Source organism: Aquila chrysaetos, chromosome 19, assembly GCF_900496995.4.
Source record: "Aquila chrysaetos chrysaetos chromosome 19, bAquChr1.4, whole genome shotgun sequence".
Taxonomy (NCBI): Eukaryota; Metazoa; Chordata; class Aves; order Accipitriformes; family Accipitridae; genus Aquila; species Aquila chrysaetos.
The window spans coordinates 10,489,872-10,509,232 of record NC_044022.1 but is presented as its reverse complement, the minus strand read 5'-3'; the positions used below and the strand labels follow the sequence as shown (position 1 = coordinate 10,509,232).

General features: G+C 40.3%; 1 protein-coding gene across 7 annotated transcripts in view; it reads left to right on the top strand.

Annotated features, from left to right (window-relative positions):
* The window catches only part of ELMOD1 (ELMO domain containing 1), a 60,268-nt gene extending 41,371 nt beyond the window's left edge, over positions 1-18,897 (top strand). For 5 of the 7 annotated variants that reach the window (XM_030042817.2, XM_030042819.2, XM_030042816.2 and 2 more), the window contains 7 exons: positions 2,894-3,023; positions 6,162-6,295; positions 7,497-7,565; positions 7,876-7,899; positions 10,069-10,119; positions 11,633-11,766; positions 17,514-18,897. In XM_030042817.2, coding sequence (XP_029898677.1) covers positions 2,894-3,023; positions 6,162-6,295; positions 7,497-7,565; positions 7,876-7,899; positions 10,069-10,119; positions 11,633-11,766; positions 17,514-17,686 — 715 coding nt within the window. In that variant the 3' untranslated portion in view covers positions 17,687-18,897. The remainder of the gene's footprint in view (positions 1-2,893; positions 3,024-6,161; positions 6,296-7,496; positions 7,566-7,875; positions 7,900-10,068; positions 10,120-11,632; positions 11,767-17,513) is intronic. The other 2 variants (XM_030042815.2, XM_030042821.2) reach the window with 2 other exon arrangements.
* The last annotated feature ends 464 nt before the right edge of the window (positions 18,898-19,361 follow it).

Here is a 19,361-nt window from a genome sequence, read left to right as displayed (position 1 = left end):
GCTTCTCAGTGTTGGACCCTTGGGTAACTGGGTGGAATAATTCCAAGAAAAAACAAGGAATTCATTACAGTAGTATTTTGTATGACTCCAGAGATCACCATTTGATTCTCCTCATGGCATTGCCTTTGGCCTCTGAAGAAATGCTGTCTTCCAGAAGAGAGAGCAAGGAGAGGTGAAAATGATGTCTGCTTGTTTGAATCAGGCCCCTAAACCTTAAGTTACGTTTTGAGTGATCTGGTCCTAATATTAAACAAACAAACAAACAAAACCAAATAAACAATAACAACAAAACCCACCCACCCCCCCAAAAAAAAGCCACAAAAAAAAACCCCAAAGGAACAAACAAGAAAACTCTTGAACTATTTTTTGTTTAATGCAGGTGGTGTTCATACGCTTAGCACAGAACAAATGCTTAATTGTTTTTCGACTAAAACCCTTGCACTCAACATTTTACAGGACTGAGTCTTTCATCCCCATAGCCCCTTATACTTACCTCAGTTTGAAGTATCTTTTCAAAACAGTGAGGAATGGAGGCCTGAGATGTGCAAGGTGGTGCCACATCCATAGAAACACACCCTGCCACTAAATTGCTCCTTATATTAAACTAACCATAGTTCTGCTAAACTTTAAGCATCTGCACTGAAGTTTTACATGTGAGGCACTTATTTTATACTAAAGTTTTCTGGAAAAATTTTAGCAAAAACAGGTCAGCTATTTCTTTAGTCAGGATTAAGGAAAATCAATTGGCTTGCCTACTCTTGAACGTAAAAAAAAACGTTGAGACTTGAAATCTCCTGGGGTAAGGACAAGGGAACATGTGTCATACTATATGTGTTCCTGCAAATCTGTATGCAGTCATTTTTGTTAATGTAGCATCTTTGCAGAGCTGAACTAGCATCCCAGGCGTGTTTGTGCTGAGCTGTTCTCGAAGGCTGTAGGCTGCCGTGACCTGAAGAGGAGGAGGTGACCCACAGTAATTTCTCTTTATCAATGCCTCTGAGATAAACGTGTATATTTAGTGGTGGGAGCAAGTAGGTTGAATAACCAGGTGGTGACATGTGCAGTCTGCACTAACTATGGAAGCATTCCATGAAATATTCCCAGTTTTGGACTTGCCTCCACCTGGTGGAGCACCTGGAGATGAGCGCAGTGGGGGTGCAAGCCCAGGTAGGTTGCTCGTGTGCTCTGAGAACTGCTACCACCAGCACAGGGATGGCCAGGAGGAGGTGCGGGGCATCAGCAGCTCACCCACATCCTCTGTTTGGCAAGGAGGAGAGCAAAAGCTTAATGACAAGGAGAGTGGGGAAAATAATTCTGTATTCGCCACCCCCCCCCACCCCGAATAACATTGCATGGAGCATTTGACTGCCTTTAGATAAAGTGCAAATGTGGCTTGCTTTGTGTATGTTGTGCAGCCTGGAACTTAAAAATATGTATTTTCTTTAATATAAAATTACTCTGCCACTGCCTATGGTGTTCTGCTCTAAACTACTCTGAGGTTATAGAGTAGTTAAAAACATTATGGCTGTGGTTTAGTGATACACTATAGCAATTCACGTGCAGTCTTGATAGCTTTTCAGCTTTCTTTGAAATGCAGCCTTTCTGTAAAACTGTACAGCAAGTAAAGCATGTTTTTTAAAAAAACCAACCAGAACAAACAAACAAACAAAAAAACCAAAAAACCAACCAAACTAACAAAAAAAAAAAAAACCCCACCCACCAAAAAACAAACCACAAAGGAGGGAAAATACTGCATAGGTTACTCTGAAAGGGTTATAGCCACAAATAGCATGAAATTGCAGCAAGAGAAATGGCCTAATGATGACGTCTCTGATTCTGTAGATTAATCTCAAAAGATAAGCAGTGAAAACCCTTCTGCTCAGAAAATTTAACAGTGTTATGGAATAAACAAAATGTTTCAGTATATCAAACAAGACAGATGAGGAACCTGGGCAGCTTAATATCAGTGTAGCCTGCGTTCCACAGAGGAATGAGGGTACAGATTTAACCGTGCCCTCCAAATTCGTACTAGGACTTCAGATAATTTCAGACGTTATTAAAAATTAAAGGGTTTCTTTCCATATATAATTAAACATTCCTATGAGCATGACAGTTGTGTACTGCATTAATTGTATTTAATACTATAAAATCTTATCCTAAAACTGAATAAGGCATTGTAATTTAAAGCTATGGAAGCCACTTGTTTGGGATTTGGGGGTTTGGGTTTTGGGGGTTGGTTTTTTGGTGTGGTGTTTTTTTGTGTTTTTTTTTTTTTTTTTTTTTAATGATGATGCATCAGGAAATGTAAAAAGGAAACATAAAATCTGCATTATAATGAAAAGAGAGCCATTATGGTGATTCTTAACATGAGACCCAAAAAAAAGCTGCCCGGAGGCAGATCTTTCAACTATGTTACTTTAGGTTTTTGTCGTCTTTATGCTAGCTTTTGTGGCACAGAAGCAAAATGAGTATTTTTAGCTTTTTGCTGAGCTTTCTCTCCCCCTCACCTCATTTATAGTTCACATCTCTGGTCTCAGGGTATTGCTCGAGAAGCTGCCGTTTGAGTGAGGAGAAGGATTCAGTGATGTGCTTGTTGCAGGCATTTAATGCTGCTGTGTATAGTTATAATGGGATTTCAGTGTGAAAATTTACCGTTCAAAGTTTTGAAAAATCCCAAATTTTATCATCTAAGGCAGGCGCTAAATAAGACTGCATTTCACAAGGCCTTGTTTAATGTAATATTGATCTCTTGGAAAGTCTCCCATTGTAATTAGTGTTACATGAATTCATTGTAACATTACTCATGTGAATTACAGGTATGTATGCAGTAGTGCTGTTTCATGGCTACATATGATTGAGTTGGATTATGTTGTTCCTTTTCCCCCCATCTCAGGTTGGGAGTATCTCTTCAGGCATGCCTGCTGCAGATTGTGGGGTACAGAAATCTGATTGCAGAGGTTGAAAAGCTGCGCAGAGAGATGTACGATTCGGAGAATCCGCAACATGAGGAAATGCTTCTGAAGGTAGGTGCTTAAGAAGTACTTAAAGGGCATCCTTTATTCATGTCAGCTCCAAAGAGCCTGGTTTAAAAGCCTTTTTAAAACATCGAGAGGTATTTTTGCCTTCCTCCATTGTATACCTGTTTTAAGATAAAGCTATACAGCATATTAATCTGGCTGGGTGTAACACCTGCCAAGCAAGCAGCTCTCTCCCTGGCTGATGAATGTGTGTCCCTTGGCTGGACTGTATCTAAGCACTGGATACACAGCTCTTACTGCAGATAACAGCTCTACGCTATGAGCTCTGGAAAAATAGCCTTAGGTCCTACTTCAGTACACCTTTCTTCGATATGAGAAGGGTATTTTTCTGTCTTAACCAGAATAAACTTTTTTTTTCTTCAGTTTCTTGTATTTTTTGAAGACATTGTCTTCAAAACCTCTAGCTTTCATTGTGTGGGATGGAAGGGTGGGAGATGATGATTTACATGTTTATATTTCCCAAATATATTTTCAAATGAAAACAAAATAAAAACATTCTTTAGATAACACACATAGAGTGATGAAAACCATACCAATTGGGTTTTACTTACTTCATGCTTTCAGGAAAGCCTTGCACTGGGGCAGATAATAAAAGTATTTTTTCAGGAAGATGATCTTGAAGCCATAAGGAGAGAGAGAGCTAGAGAGCTTTTAGAAAGGAATTGAGGAGAGAATAAAGGGGGTAGAAAATAGCCTAATAGCAAGTCCTAGTATTTCTTCTGATCCTGTTTGTGACTGTAGCTAGTGCAAGATGCTTCAGAGAAATGGCAAGAAACACAGAATTGTGATAATGAGTTTATCTACAAGCAAAATGCATTCTTACAGAGTTTTCAGGTGTTATAAAAACATACCACCTGTTTGGGGGTTTTAAAATTATTTTAAACAAAAATATTGAAAACTTAAACACTACCTGTGCTTCTGCCCCCATCCGACGTTAACTGGATTTTTACAGCACATGATGATGAAGCTGTCTTCTACACTCTAGCTTGCAGTGTAGTGCTTTACACAGGCTACAGTGGGAGCTTCTGGAAACTTTGCTATAGTTACATGGGCTTCCAGGTACTTCTAAAAATCCCAGTAGGCATCTTGTATAAGCACTTATGGATGCAAATAACTATTTCTAAAAAATGCTTCAAATGGTCAAAGAGTTCCTGTAGGTGTCTGAAAAGCTGTCTTTAAGGTTGGCTCCTTGCTGTGCAGTGGGAGTCTTGCGAGGAAGTCAAAATCCAGAGCTGCCCCTGAAGGAGTGCTCTAGCCACTAGGTACGACAGGGCAGATAGATTCCTCCTGTTCAGGTCGTGCCCCTGTGCAGTCAAACACCCAAATTTCTGGGGGTGGAGTATGCTTTAACTAAAAGTACACATCAGCTTTACCCAGTGAGGAAGCCTGTGTCTTGCAGGTGGGAGATCCAGGTGCCAGCCTACAATGTTGGTCCCTGAAAATACTAGGTAGCTGGCTGCAGGTTTAATGAGGGCCTTTGGCTCCAAGAAAGCATTTCTAAGTACACTGGGCATCTACACTGCCCAGAGAGCAGGAAGTTGGGTCTGAGGATGCAGTCACAGGTGAGAAGCACCAAGGAGCTGGCTGTGGTCTCCTTCCTGGCCACCCAGCCTGTGAGGGCAAGGTCCTGGTTCTTGGACGCTCCTAAGAATTATGTCAGCAATGACGTGTAGCCACATAAGTGGTTTAAAAACATAACTGCATGAGAAAAAAAGCAGAATAAAAACTGAGCGTTTGTCTGAGGGGAGATGAAACAGTGCAGCTTAGGCTTTAAAATTTGTAATGTTGAAGAAAGTATCAGTTTCACCATCTGCCTCCAGTATAACCTGTGTATTAGCACTTGTTTACAGTAGGCATTTTGCTTTTGCAAATTTTCATGTCAAATGGAAATATGTCCAAGGGTTTAATTTGGTTTCCAACCCAAGCTGGGAAAGAATAGGCCAGTTGGTTTTCAGTCCTTCTAGATATTCTGCTAAGTGATCTCTGCAATGGGTAATTGAGGTTCCTAATGTCTATCATTTATTCATGTTTACCAGGAGGGCACTCTATGAATGAAAGATTAACTTAATGTGATTGAACTAATGAATAATACTGTATTTACTGTTGATGGATGAACAAGAAAGACAGCAAATATAATTTAAACAGTGATGCTTATGCAGTCATTACAAAGTGAAATCATTAAACTTTAAACCTTCCTAAGGCACTTCATTTTAAATGTAATTAGAATAGCTAAAATTAATACAATTTCTGGGTTTTCTGTTTGGGAAATGTGCATACAGCTCTTTCCCTTCGGTAGGCTTTGTCAGAGTGCATTTCTTGAGGCCCTACTTACCAACTCATGGTTTATGATCTCTCAATACACTTTAGAAAGGGTGAGTTTGTGATATGGCACAAGATGTGCAGAAAGGTATGTATTTGTCAGACACGTCAATTTAGGCTGCTTTTAGGTGCCTAGCAACATATTTAGGCACTAACGTTGCTGGACCAGTGTGGCTAAGTGGATTTATTCCAGCTGAGGATCTGGCTTGTTAAATCACTTTGTCCTTTTTCTTTATGTGAGATCAATGAATGATTCACCCCTCAGTTAAATATGAAGGTGGCACATGCTATTCTTGTATGGATTTTTTTATGTTCTCTGATTTGCTTTTCAGCACTGTGGTAGCCAAGTCAGCACTTTTGATTTATAACCCTTCCAGAGACTTGCAAAAGATGCCTGAGAAAAGATTGCTGCAGAGCCTCAGGGACCTGAGGGCTGATTGCCTGCTGCTCTGTCAGTGATTTACAACCAAATTCCAGGCCATTCCTGTCTCTGCGCTTAGGGAGGCAGATGCTGTTTTGTTCGTGCTTTGTGCATCAAACCAAGTCCTTGTGTGAGACGTTACAGCGGCTGCCGATAAGGTTGGAAGGGCCTTGTAGGGCAGAAACATGTGTAATACTTAAGAGTGGTTTGGGATTTCCCCCACACACCCTCTTTACCCCCCAGGAATTTAATTTGATTTTATGTTTGGGTTGCTGGGATAGCAATGCAGTGATGTTACATTGGAACTTAGCTTGGTTTAAAAAGAAGAAAAAGCCATACTAATGTGTGGAAGTTTAATTATGTTTTACCTGTAATCTTCCTAGTTGTGGAAATGCTTGAAGCCCAATTCGCCACTGAAAGCTCGGATTTCAAAGCAGTGGTGTGAAATTGGTTTCCAAGGTGACGATCCTAAAACAGACTTTAGAGGAATGGGTCTCCTGGGCTTATATAACTTGGTGTAAGTATGTTCTTCTGTAGATGGGTTTATGTGTGTATGAAGTCATGAAAAGCAGCATTACTTGCAGATTTTTGGCAAGTCTGTGGGAATAACTTATAAAAGTGCTGGGGACTTCATATAAAAAAAATGAAATAATTCATGTCCTAGCCCAGTTTTTTAAGGGTTTCTCTTCTTGAAGGGGTCTCCTTTTGTTCCTAATTCAACTCAGTAATACTGTTTGTTAAGCCCTTCTTTTAGTTTCTCTGTGACAGTAAGTTAGCACACTCTTCCTACAAGAAAGAAACTGAAAAGTATATTTTCGCCAATGTCTAGATCTCCTCAAACAAAATGACCTGGAAGTGGGCAGGTGAGAGGGTTGTGTTACTGCTCAGCTTTTGTGTTTGGGAATTTCATGCTGAATTCTTAGGCAAAATACTTGAAATGCAGCCACTGATGGCAGACTTCTGTAGTTGGACTACTACTTCAGTTTCTGGTGATACTCAAAATTAAGCAGTGAGTTTACATCACTTTTCCCTTCTGCCTCATGCATACCAGGTATTGGTACCATATCTGTCTGGTAATTTGGAAATTGATGAATGCTTGTTATTTCCTCCAGCCCTTGTATCTACTGCAGATAGTTACATAACTCAGAAACATTTGGTAAAATAACCTCTCCCTGTGAGGGGAAAAAGAAATATTTTCTGCTTTTACAGATTGAAGGACATGAATCATCCACTGTCCATATGTCGTTCTCTATCAAAGCTCAGTTGAGGATCTGGACTCTTGACTCTGGCTTTGAACTTCCATTGAAGATGAATCTTACCATGTATTTCGTTTCTTAGTCTCCTGTGATGACTCTTATCTTGCTTAATGAATCTGCCAGATCAAGAAGCCTGAACTGCTTTCTCTTGAGCTCAGCAGCCAACATGCTCTAGTAATAAGCAACTGACTTTCTGTAGGGTGGGTAGAAAGGGGACTCTGGTAATTTACGTTCACTAAGTGCTTATAGGATTGCACTTGTAATTTGAGGCTGCTTTTAACTTTCATGTTGGGGGTCTAAGTAGCAGTTTAATTAATTTAACATGTTAAATGCTACTCATTGCATAGCACGTGTAGTGACCTTTAAAAGGGTGTGTATGGGCAGCTTAGTATGCCTTAAGATGCTTTTTGTTGTTGTTGTTGTGTTTCTTTAACAATTCACCCTAAACATATATATCTGCAGGTATTTTGCCGAATGGGACACTGAGATAGCTCAGCAAGTTCTCTCTGATTCTCTTCAGCCTAAATACAGGTAATGCTTGAGAGCAGAAAAAATAACTTGAGGGCACTGTGCTGGCTGGTGTTTGGGGGAGGGGGCTATTTGTTTGGTTTTGGTTGGTGGTTCTTTTTTTTCTTTTTATTGGGCACATGCTTGGGTATTGCCACATACCATCTGTTTTCAAGTACTGATCCTGAAAAACTGATCAAGAGGCAAACTTGTATACTGAAACTTAGAAATAGTTAAACTTAGTGTTAAATGTTTTCACTTATACTTCTAATTTCAAGTGATTTTGTATTTTTATTTACCTTTCTTTTAATTCTTTTGTCTTTTCATAATGAAGGGAAGTCACTAAGAAGGAACCAAGGTATTTTTTTTCTTTTCTCTTAGTTTTATGAGACCCTACATGTACATAAAGATCAAACCATACTGTAATTTGGCGTGTTATAAACCGAAAGTCTTTGTTGCAACACCAAGAGTTCTATATTCCTTTCTCTAAAGTTAACTCAAACATAGCTGATGGTGCAACACTGGGTACATATGAGCGTGCTTATATATAAAGAATGAAATCAACCTTGCTTGATGTAGTTAAAACACTGTATTTTAGACCTGTTTAGTACCAGGCTTAACGAACAAATTTTGGGTGACTTTTACCTGAAGGAAAAAAGTCTAAGCAGTGCCACTATGGTCACAACAGCTGTAACTGACTTGAAAATAAAAAGTAGTCTAGGCCAAGGACTTGTTAGCACAGCTGAAGAGCCCCTTTACTTAGTCACATACTCTGTCCACCATGACTAATGATGGGTCTAATCTGGCTAGTCCATTGTCCTGACTGTTGAGAGATCAGGTACCTTCAAGTGGCAAAAATTTTGTGTTGTGCATGATTTGTGATTAGGAGATTTATTCCATAATCGGGGGGGGGGGGGCACTTTTAGCCAGTTAGATAGTAATCAGTTGCCTTAAAAGACTTTTTTCTTCTGCCAGTAATGTTAGATATCCATATAGCAGATCCACATCTGTATCCTGTGAAGCTTTTGATCTCCTCAGTATTTTGTGGTTCAGTTCCCAATGGTAATTCTGTGACAAAATGCACTTAGAACACGTTAGTGTTCTTCATTTACATGTTTGATTATCAAGGACCATCTTGGAGTGCTGTGTGAGCATGTGCACTTTCTGTCCCTTGAAAGACCATTCAGTAGAAGATGGATGCTGTTGGTGGTGCTTATGGTGCTCTTCCTGATGTGGTTGTTTAGCAGCCATGCTGGTTTCTACTGTGATCATGATCAATGTAATTTCTATTTCTGTTGAACTGTATTGCTTGTCCACTTACTACATGTGCCACCTTTATTATTCACTGTTTGCTTGGGGTTTTTAAACTGATGTTATGCCACAGCCTACAAAGATGGTTGAGATTTTAGAGAATGGGTGAAGACTGATGTATTCCTGTATGTTAAGCCACTTAGGAGGTAAAGTTTTGTCCTTATGCATGCCACCTGGTAACACTCAGGTCAGGATGGGTATAAGTTGATTAGCATCTTAAATACTTAATGGCAACAATTTTTAAATACTATATTTACATGAAGCTCAGGGGATTGTTTTTAATGTAATATATACTTCTTGTAGTTCAAGTATAGTCCAAGAACAATGCTTTCACACATAGCTGTCTATAATTTGGTTTCTAAAGCTTGCAAACTCTAATCTGCCTTACCAAGGCAAAACTCCCACAGGCATGTCTAAGTTGTAGTCCACTGGTTAGGATTGGTTCTGTGCCTGCTTTTAGCTGCTGATAAATGCAGGCAATGATTTCTGCTAAACTTGCTCCATTTGAGTAGATTAAAACTTGGTTAGTGGGACCAGCTGACTGGTTGCATCACAGAGCTCTCTTAAATGAAAATGTTGTTGAACAGCACAAATTTAGTCTAAAATCAATCTGTTCCCTAATGAATTTTGTTTTAAGGGAGGGACCTTTTGTGTCCTTGAAAGCTCTGCATTATTGTGCCAAATAATAGGAAACACTGTTCCTTATTTTTGGCTGTTGAGTGGTTTTTAATTTGCCTGGATATAAAAACTTTCTATCAGAGGAGTATTTCTCATGTTTGCTGCCTCAGGTGAATCATGCCTCCAGTGACGAGTGTCATGTATATCTTTGAAAACACAAAAGGCTAAACCCATCTTTGATTAGTTAACAGAAATGTAATGTTTTCCAATTTTTGTATAGCTCAGACTGAAGTGGAACATCTTTGTGGCCAATACAGAAAATAACTGGTTTTTACTGAAAGCATTGACGTAGGAGCATACTTTGTAATGATGAGAAGTTTATCAGCAATGTTATAAAATCAGTTACCCATTTCAAGTCTTTTTGTGCCAATCCACTCAGTCAGAAGCGGAGTTAAATGTGACTAGCCATATTGATGGAGGTAAAATACCATGTTCAGTCAAGGTCATCATATCAAAGCAATTGAAAGAAAATATTTGTCAGTTAGTAATTCATAGCAACATCTGGATTTTTTTTTTTTTTTTTTTTTTTTCCCTTCAGCCAATTCAGCAAAGCCGAATGGGAGAAGAAAAAGCTTGATAAGGCAATCGGGTAAGTTTAAAAATCTTTTTAAGGTTGCCACAAACACAACAGTTAACAATGATGCTATATATTTGAGGGGAAAAAGGTGTTTCCTGGTTACTTTTTAAAGGAAATTTCAGTGTATATACTAACACGTATTGTCTTAACCACACCTTGGTTTTGATCAAAGATTACAGGAAAAACAGTTTGAAGTAAGGATTAGGAAAAATAACACAAAAATATAGCAAGGAGAAGCTTTCTCTGTATGCTATGAATAGTGCAGTGATGAATAGCTGTTTAATTCTTCTTAACACATAATGTGATCAAGTCTCACTTCTTACTGTCAGAGCCAGGTTCTGATCTGCTTTCAGGAAAGTATAATAGGGAAGAAATAGTAGTGAGGTTTTTTCTTCTTAAGCAGTGGGTTTGGTATAGCTGCATTATTCATGAGTATGGAACTGGATGTTCCTTCTGAGTATATCTGAAAATCTGTAATACAACATTTTAATGCCCATATTTCATTTTTCTGTGAAACTTGCCATTAGGCCTGATGTTGCAGTTAACTTCTGAACTATTATTTATTATTTTTTCTCCTGAAATATTATCAAAAGTTAAAGAAAAGGAAAGTATTTTGGTTTACTTGATATAGTTGGAAAAAATACCCAAGACATTCTACAAGACAGCTGTATTTTAGAGGAGGGGGGAAAAAAAAAATCACTGAATAACTAAACAAGTTTGCTTTTATCACTAAATGTCAGTGTGGGATATTATATGTTTTCTTGGGAAATAGTGACTGCCAGAAATGTCAAGTTCTTTATTCAACAGGCTCACAAATTAAGAAATAACTTCCAATTTATGAGTTCTGTTGTGCCTAAATACACTTCCCTTGTCTATATCCCTTAGCAGGACAGGAGTTTGCTTCATGGGTCTGATTTTCTTATTTCTGTTTCCAGCATGCTCTGATTTAGGTTTTTTGCCTGTTTTCTGGCCTGTGTATCTAGTTCTGTTAGGAAGAAATTGAACGTGACTCAGCTGGATCTTTTTCAGAGGCTTTTTAGCCATATGAATGTCTTTATAGGACTGATTGTTGAAACCTGATGTTCCTTACTGTGGGTAATAAATTCCAGTGGGGTAGATGGGTTAAAATAGCAAATGATGGGTCACCCTGCAGACACAGCCACCGTGTGGAGTGCTTGCCCTGTGTCAGAGGCGGGCGCAGGAGCACAGGGATGCCTGGGCTTGTTCTTATTCTGTAGGAATGAATCTGTGTTGCTCCACTGAAAATGCTGTCACAGTGATGAAACTCCTGTTTTTACTGTGACCATATGTTTCACAAGGGAAACACTGCCACTAGAGTGAACAAAGCAGGCAGGATAAATGTTTTTCTTGTTTTCCATCCCCCCACTTTGGAAGCTCACGAAGGAGTGAATTAATACACCTCAGTAGCACACAAAACCTGCAGTGTCAGTGTCATCAGTGTTTCTTATAGTGTGCTGAAAGAAGACAAACTCTCCACAAATGTTGTTGCTTTTTTTTCTTACAGCTATTCTTTTGCTATCGTGGGCATTAACATAACAGACCTCGCATACAACCTGCTTGTGAGTGGAGCTCTGAAGACCCATTTCTACAATGTTGCTCCAGAAGCACCAACACTAACTCACTTTCAGCAGACGTTCTGTAAGTGGCGGGGGAAATACATAACTTGTACTCCAGCTAACACTTTTGTACTACCCATATGCTTTTTTAAAAACAAACAAAAAAATCTGCTCACACAGCACAGAGACTATCATGCTAGTCTTGCTATCCTATCTTTAGGATGCTTAGATTCAGTTCTTAGTTGTGATGGATGCCACTACCAAACCAAGGGGTAAAACAAACAAAACAAAACAAACCCCCAGTAAACCCAAACAAAAAACCACCAAGTGCCTGAAAAAGTGGCCTTCCTATCTTCTTAGACTGGTTTTAAATAACAATAATAAGAAACTAAAAGTACTTTAAAGAGCTTCTGGAGATTGCTTCCCCATAAATCAAACTGTCTTAAGATATTTGCATCTACATTCAAGTGTTACCCTCCACCCTTCAGTAGAGTTGTACCCGTTCTAAATAATGCTTTCCCAGCCCTTTCTACTGTATTCGAGCATCCTTTCTACAGCACAGACCTGCTATGCATCCTTGCACCATGGGAGAAACACTTCTAATATTTTTCAATGTATAGGCATAACAAGAAGTCAAGAGACACTGTTTTCCCCATTTATGACAATTGCAAAGGTTTTGTTTGGGTTTGGTTTTTTTTTTGTCTGGCTATTTAGGTAACAGATTTTTTTGTTTGCAGCTATAATAATTTCTTATTGCTCAACTGGATAAATGACAAATATTAGTGTCATGTGCATTTCTCTCACGAAATAGTATAGGCTTTTCAGAACAAGGATGCTATTTAATAAGACTCATTCACCCAAAATCTTATGTGGGCAGATATCATACTGTAGCAGAGCTCTCCCTTTTGCAATGGTTTCTGGGCTGCTGCTCTGGATAGGCTACCTGGTAGGAACTCTGGGCAGTTTAGCTGCTAGTCTTTTGTCTTTTTGTGGTGCTTGTCTTGATTTAAAAAAAAAAAAAAAAGGCAAATAAGTATTTACCTAAATATCCCCTTATGTATCTTCAGGTCATCTTTTCATTGGAAGGGTTACTCTGTCTTTTTACCACATTCCTGATGTGCCCATGGCCTTGTGAACAGTTATGTCTAGTATGATTGGTTTGGCTCCCATATTTCACGATCACTAGCCCTTGTTCTCGTGGGGGACTTCAACTTACCAGATGTCTGCTGGAAATGCAATACAGCAGAAACAGCCTATGAGGTTCCTGGAGTGTGTGGCAGACAACTGCCTGACACAGCTGGTAAGTGAGCCAACTAGGGAAGGTGCCCCGCTGGACCTGGTTTTTGTGAACCGTGAAGAACTTGTGGGTGATTTGATGGTTGGAGGCCGTCTTGGATGTAGCAATCACAAAATGATAGAGTTTTCAATTCTCAGAGAAGTAAGGAGGGGAGTTAGCAGAACGGTCACCTTGGACTTCTGGAGGGCAGACTTTGGCCTGTTTAGGAGACTGGTTGACAGAGACCCTTGAGAGACAGTCCTAAAGGGCAAAGGAGTCCAGGAAGGCTGGACATTCTTCAAGAATGAAATCTTAAAGGTGAGGAGCAGGCCGTCCCCATGTGCCAAAAGACAAGCTGGCAGGAAAGAAGACTAGCCTGGCTGACCAGAGAACTTTGGCTGGAACTCAGGGAAAAAAGGAGAGTTTATGACCTTTGGAAGAAGGGGTAGGCAACTCAGGAGGACTACAAGGATGTTGTGAGTTTATGCAGGGAGAAAATTAGAAGGGCCGAAGCCCAACTAGAACTCAATCTGGCTACTGACGTAAAAGACAATAAAAAATGTTTCTATAAATACATTAGCAACAAAAAGAGGGCTAAGGAGAATCTCCATGCTTTACTGGATGCAGGGAGAAACATAGTGACAAACGATGAGGAAAAGGCTGAGGCACTCAATGCCTTCTTTGCCTCAGTCTTCAATAGTAAGAACAGTTGTTCTTTGGGTACCCATCCCCCTGAGCTGGAGGACAGGGACAGGGAGCAGAATGAAGCCCCCATAATCCAAGGGGAAATGGTGAGTGACCTGCTGTACCACTTAGACACACACAAGTCTATGGGGCCAGATGGGATCCACCCAAGGATACCAAGGGAGCTGGTGGAAGTGCTCACCAAGCCACTGTCTATCATTTGTCAGCAGTCCTGGCTAACCAGGGAGGTCCCAGTTGACTGGAGGTTAGCAAATGTGATGCCCATGTACAAGAAGGGCCAGAAGGAGGATCCGGGGAACTACAGGCCTGTCAGTCTGACCTCAGTGCTGGGGAGGGTTATGGAGCAGATTGTTTTGAGTGCCATCACACGGCACATACAGGACAACTAGGTGATCAGGCCCAGTCAGCATGGGTTTATGAAAGACACGTCCTGCTTGACCAACTTGATCTCCTTCTGTGACAAGGTGACCCGCTTAGTGGATGAGGAAAAGGCTGTGGGTGTTGTTTACCTGAACTTTAGTAAAGCCTTTGACACTGTTTCCCACAGCATTCTCCTGGAAAAAAATGGCTGCTCATGGCTTGGACAGGTGTACTCTGCTGGGTAAAAAACTGGCTGGATGGCCGTGCCCAGAGAGTGGTGGTGAATAGAGTTAAATCCAGTTGGTGGCCGGTCATCAGTGGTGTTCCCCAGGGCTCAGTACTGGGACCAGTTCTGGTTTAGTATCTTTATCAATGATCTGGACAAGGGGATCAAGTGCACCCTCAGTAAGTTTGCAGATGACACCAAGTTGGGCAGGAGTGTTGGTCTGCTTGAGGGTAGGAAGGCTCTACAGAGGGATCTGGACAGGCTGGATCGATGGGCTGAGGCCAGCTGTATGAGGTTCAACAAGGCCAAGTGCCGGGTCCTGCACTTGTGTCACAACAACCCCATGCAGCGCTACAGGGTTGGGGAAGAATGGCTAGAAAGCTGCCTGGAGGAAAAGGACCTGGGGGTGTTGGTCGACAGCTGGCTGTATATGAGCCAGCAGTGTGCCCAGGTGGCCAAGAAGGCCAATAGCATCCTGGCTTGTGTGAGAAGAAGTGTGGCCAGCAGGACTAGGGAAGTGATCGTCCCCCTGTACTCAGCACTGGTGGGTGAGGCCGCACCTCGAATACTGTGTTCAGTTTTGGACCCCTCACTACAAGAAAGACATCGAGGTGCTGGAGCGTGTCCAGAGAAGGGCAAAGAAGCTGGTGAAGGGTCTGGAGCACAAGTCTTATGAGGAGCAGCTGAGGGAACTGGGGTTGTTTAGCCTGGAGAAAAGGAGGCTGAGGGGAGACCTTATCACTCTACAACAACCTGAAAGGAACAACAACAACCTGAAAGGAACAACAACAACCTGAAAGGAACAACAACAACCTGAAAGGAACAACAACCTGAAAGGAGGTTGTAGCGAGGTGGGGGTTGGTCTCTTCTAAGTAACAAGTCATAGGACAAGAGGAAATGGCCTCAAGTTGCACGAGGGGAGGTTTAGATTGGATACTAGGAAAAACTTTCTTCACTGAAAGGGTTGTCAAGCATTGGAACAGGCTGTGCAGGGAAGTTCTTGAGTCACCATCCCTGGAGGTATTTAAAAGATGTGTAGATGTGGCACTTGGGGACATGGTTTAGTGGGACTTGGCAGTGCTAGGTTAACAGTTGGACTTGATGATCTTAAAGGTCTTTTCCAACCTAAACGATTCCATGATTCTATATCCTATTCCTGGTTCTGGTTTCTTGCTATGTCTAAAATGCCTCACCACTGAATTTGGGGGAGGAAGAGACATATTTCTGCACATTTACAGTGTTGTCTTGCCATCGCCAAAGTCTTGGCTGAGGGAGGGACTGTTCTGCTGGCTAAGCCTGGAACAGTGCCCCAGGACCAGTATGCCTGCTGACCAACATGGCCAGTCCATCATAACACTGGAGAGAGAGCTGATTTTGACACCTCTTCCATCTACAGCCCATGCATGTATAAGTTATGAAGCATGATAAAACTTGCATGGGTCTCTGGTGTAGTAATGGGCCAGTAAAGGTGGTAGATGTTCCTACATGCTCTGCCTGCCATCCTAGGAAAAGCTTGAGGTTATCAAATGGACTTTATTGTAGAGAAAGCATCAACAGACAAACTTTCCTGGAGCAAGGGCAATTCATCCAGAGATTATCTGTTTGAGTCTGACAAATCCCTGCTCTTATGCTCTCTTACACTCGCGCCTCTCTTATGCTGTTATGCTCTGTCCTCTCCCTACCACAGACATCCTAGGTTTCCTTCAAATTTCCTTCAAACCCAGACATCATTAGGCTGCATTACATGCCTACGGTCTGCCTGACTGAACTGGAAAGTCAAAATTACATTGCCCAGCCAGCAGCCTTGCTGGTAGAGGAACACAATGGTTGTACTGCATGGACCTTCTAAATGCTGATCCACCATGTCACCTCATCTCCACACTTCTGCTCCCTCAGGCTACAGGGACACACATGAACTGAGAATTGCATTTGGCCCACTGCTCTTGGGCTCTGTTCCCTTGTCTGGCTGTACAAGCAATGCATGGAACTGCATTGTTCAATGGCATGCTCAACACAGTCACTGCTGAAGTACAGAAGGTACCTCTTGGAAATCTAGATTTTGGGGGCTGAAGATCTAACAATGTTTTACATTTTATATAGTGATTATTTTTTTTTTTTAAAGGGGTTTTACTGAGGTTTGTTTTTTTTTTTTTTTTTGAAAGTAACATCTCTTGGAATGAAACAGCCTGTGGCTGGGCTGTTGGAATATATGATGGAGATTTGAAGATGTACTTAAAGTACCTTTTGAATGAAGTTTCTCAAATTGATGATGGTGGGGGGGGAAATATGCCTGCAAATATACCTAGAAATTTAAGTTAGAAGTATGTGTGTTGTAATACAATAGAAATAAATGGATACAAGCAATTAAGCCTTTTTTACAACAAATACCGTCACTTTCTGGAATACAGAAAACTTACTTGCACATTTTGATGTGTTGGGATGAAAGATTATACTTCTTCAATGGTTTCTCTACTGTGGTAGTTGGGATCAAGAGATTGGGTCCAGTTTGTTGAAGTCCCAGTGCTGGATGTAATGTTTTTCCTGTCAGTGGAACTCTGAGTCCAAGGATGGCACAGAACTGAGAGGGTAGAGGCCTTAATCAGAGCCTGTATATTAAACCCCCTTTGGAATCAAGTTTCTTGCTATAACAGGGATGTCTTACCAAAGCTAGTGGTTCTGTATATCACCTTATCATTCATCTTTTCAGGATCACAGGCATAAGTGTTACACAACATTTCCAGCAAGGTCATGCACACACGAGGTAGAATTGTGCATGAGGAGCAAGTGTTAATACAGACAGATGTGATGGTAACTGTTACATTACCTACGAGTACGCTCTTTTTTAGTGGAGAGTAAGCAATGTTCCCATAAGGAAATATATGTGAGGCAGAACTTGAATATAAACAAAAGGCTGGTGGAACAGCATCAGTAGCATCTTCCCCTGCTTTTATACTCTTTAGTTTTAGTTTAGTTTTAGTTATATACTGTTTTAGTTCATGTAACCATATGTCAAGACAACTAGGGACTTCTTGTATTTTTTTTTGTGAGAATTTCTGTCAATGTATGATATTCATCAAATTTGGGGTTTGACAAAAACAGGTTTAGTCTCGTCCCTGCATAGTGTTGTGAGGTGTCAGACCTCAGTGACCAGGATACTCTGTGTAAATATTAATTGTTTACTGCAGGTTTCTTTCTAATTTTGTATGTGATCTTTACATACTGTATTTATTTCTTCTACTTCTCCTTTTTTATTATTTCATAGGCTACTTAATGCATGAATTCCACAAATTCTGGATTGAAGAGGATCCACTGGACATAATGGAGTTCAATCGTGTCAGAGAAAAATTTCACAAGCGACTCTTGAAACAGCTCCAGAACCCAGAGATGGCTCTGTGCCCTCATTTTGCTGCATCAGAAAGTTTAATCAATATGTAGTTACTCACTCGATTTTATTTGGAAACACTATCTCACTCTTGTATTAGATCACTGTTTAGACCATCACTAGCATACTGAATGACCATGCTGATTGTATGCATGTTTTTGGTGCAGTATTCATCTATTTTTGTCACAGGTACTAGATCCCCTTATGCTTCTCTTTTGGGGGATTTCTCATTTTAAAGGGGTGCTCATATTGCCGCGTTATGCAAGGTTACATTCTGAATTGACATCCATGTATCAGAGTTTTTCTATTTTTTTAGACCTCCTCATAATTCAGCATTGACAATTGAATTGTATTTCTCTAGCTGTTTTTTTGTATATGTGGAATAAGTAGCTGGATCTTGTATTGTGAAAGCTTTTTAACTTCTTGGTATGTTTTAAGGTAACTACTGGCATTTCAAGCAAAATATATGTTTGGACCTCGTCTAGAAAATAATGTGTGTAATTTAATCTGGTGCAGGCACACACATTAAAGTCCAATTTTCTCCATGCAGCCATTATATGCTTAATGCAGAATTAGTGAGGCTTATGAGATACAAGTTTCAGTGAGAAGAGTTTATGCAGATTTACAATCAGACTCCGCAGCTGCATGAATACCAAATGGTCTGGTGATGCTAATACATTCACAGTGAACTGCAAACACACTCACAACTACTGGATACTGGCAGGGACCAAAAATTATATCATCAGGCTGTTGTCACCACCACCCCCATGCTGAAGCATGGTCTAAATTCCTGCACGTTCCTTTGAATATACAGGGGTTAGTATTTTGTGTCGCATGTTGGAAGGCAACGTGATTTGGTCACATTGTGCTTGGTGAATTCAGGGGAGCAAAAATCTATATATTTTTTTGAACTAATGAAAATGTTGTGTTGGTTGTCAATTCAGTTCCTAAGAACTGGGAGAAATAATTGATTAGAAGGCTTAGAGCAAGACCACTTGAGTTTCCCAGACTACTTATAAAAAAAATTAAAAATGGCAAACTGCCTTTTTCTAAAAACATAAATGGGTAAAAGTGTCTGACACTAAGATTGTGTAGTATATTGAACAGCATCTACCATGGCATTTCATACCCATGGTATTTTTTTACCTTCTAAGCAATCAATTTTAGTATTATATGTTTGTGTAAATCACTTGCATATGGAGATTAAATTGAGTAGTGTCCAACTACTTGTGAATTATATGAATAAATTATATGTCATTCTAAACTGAAGCACTGTGGGTTTTATTTTGGAGATACGTAGTAATACAAATGAAAGCTATTTAACAGATCAGGTAAAAGGGGATGTTTTTGTGGTATTTCCCTAGTCTGAAGAGTGATCTGAACTTCCTCAGATCAGGTTCTTTATACCGTTTGTGGTTACAGCTTGGGCCACTTTTTACTTTAAGTAAAAAATAAAGCAATGGGAGTGGTAAAAGTTCTTGGGAAACTCCTCCTTGGGTTTAAGCCCTCTCATTTCTTTCCTAAAATGTAAGATAGGGATCAGGATGTCTGTGCAGGGCTGGGAACTTACACTCATTGCAGTTAATCAGCAAAACTCTATGGGTGTTGTGATAATTAGTCTTCTCCAGTGAATTTAGAAATATGGAACTGGAAATATTAACTATTGCATATTTTGCATGAAAATACAAGGAATAAAAACTGTGCATGTTTAACTTACCCCTATTGATT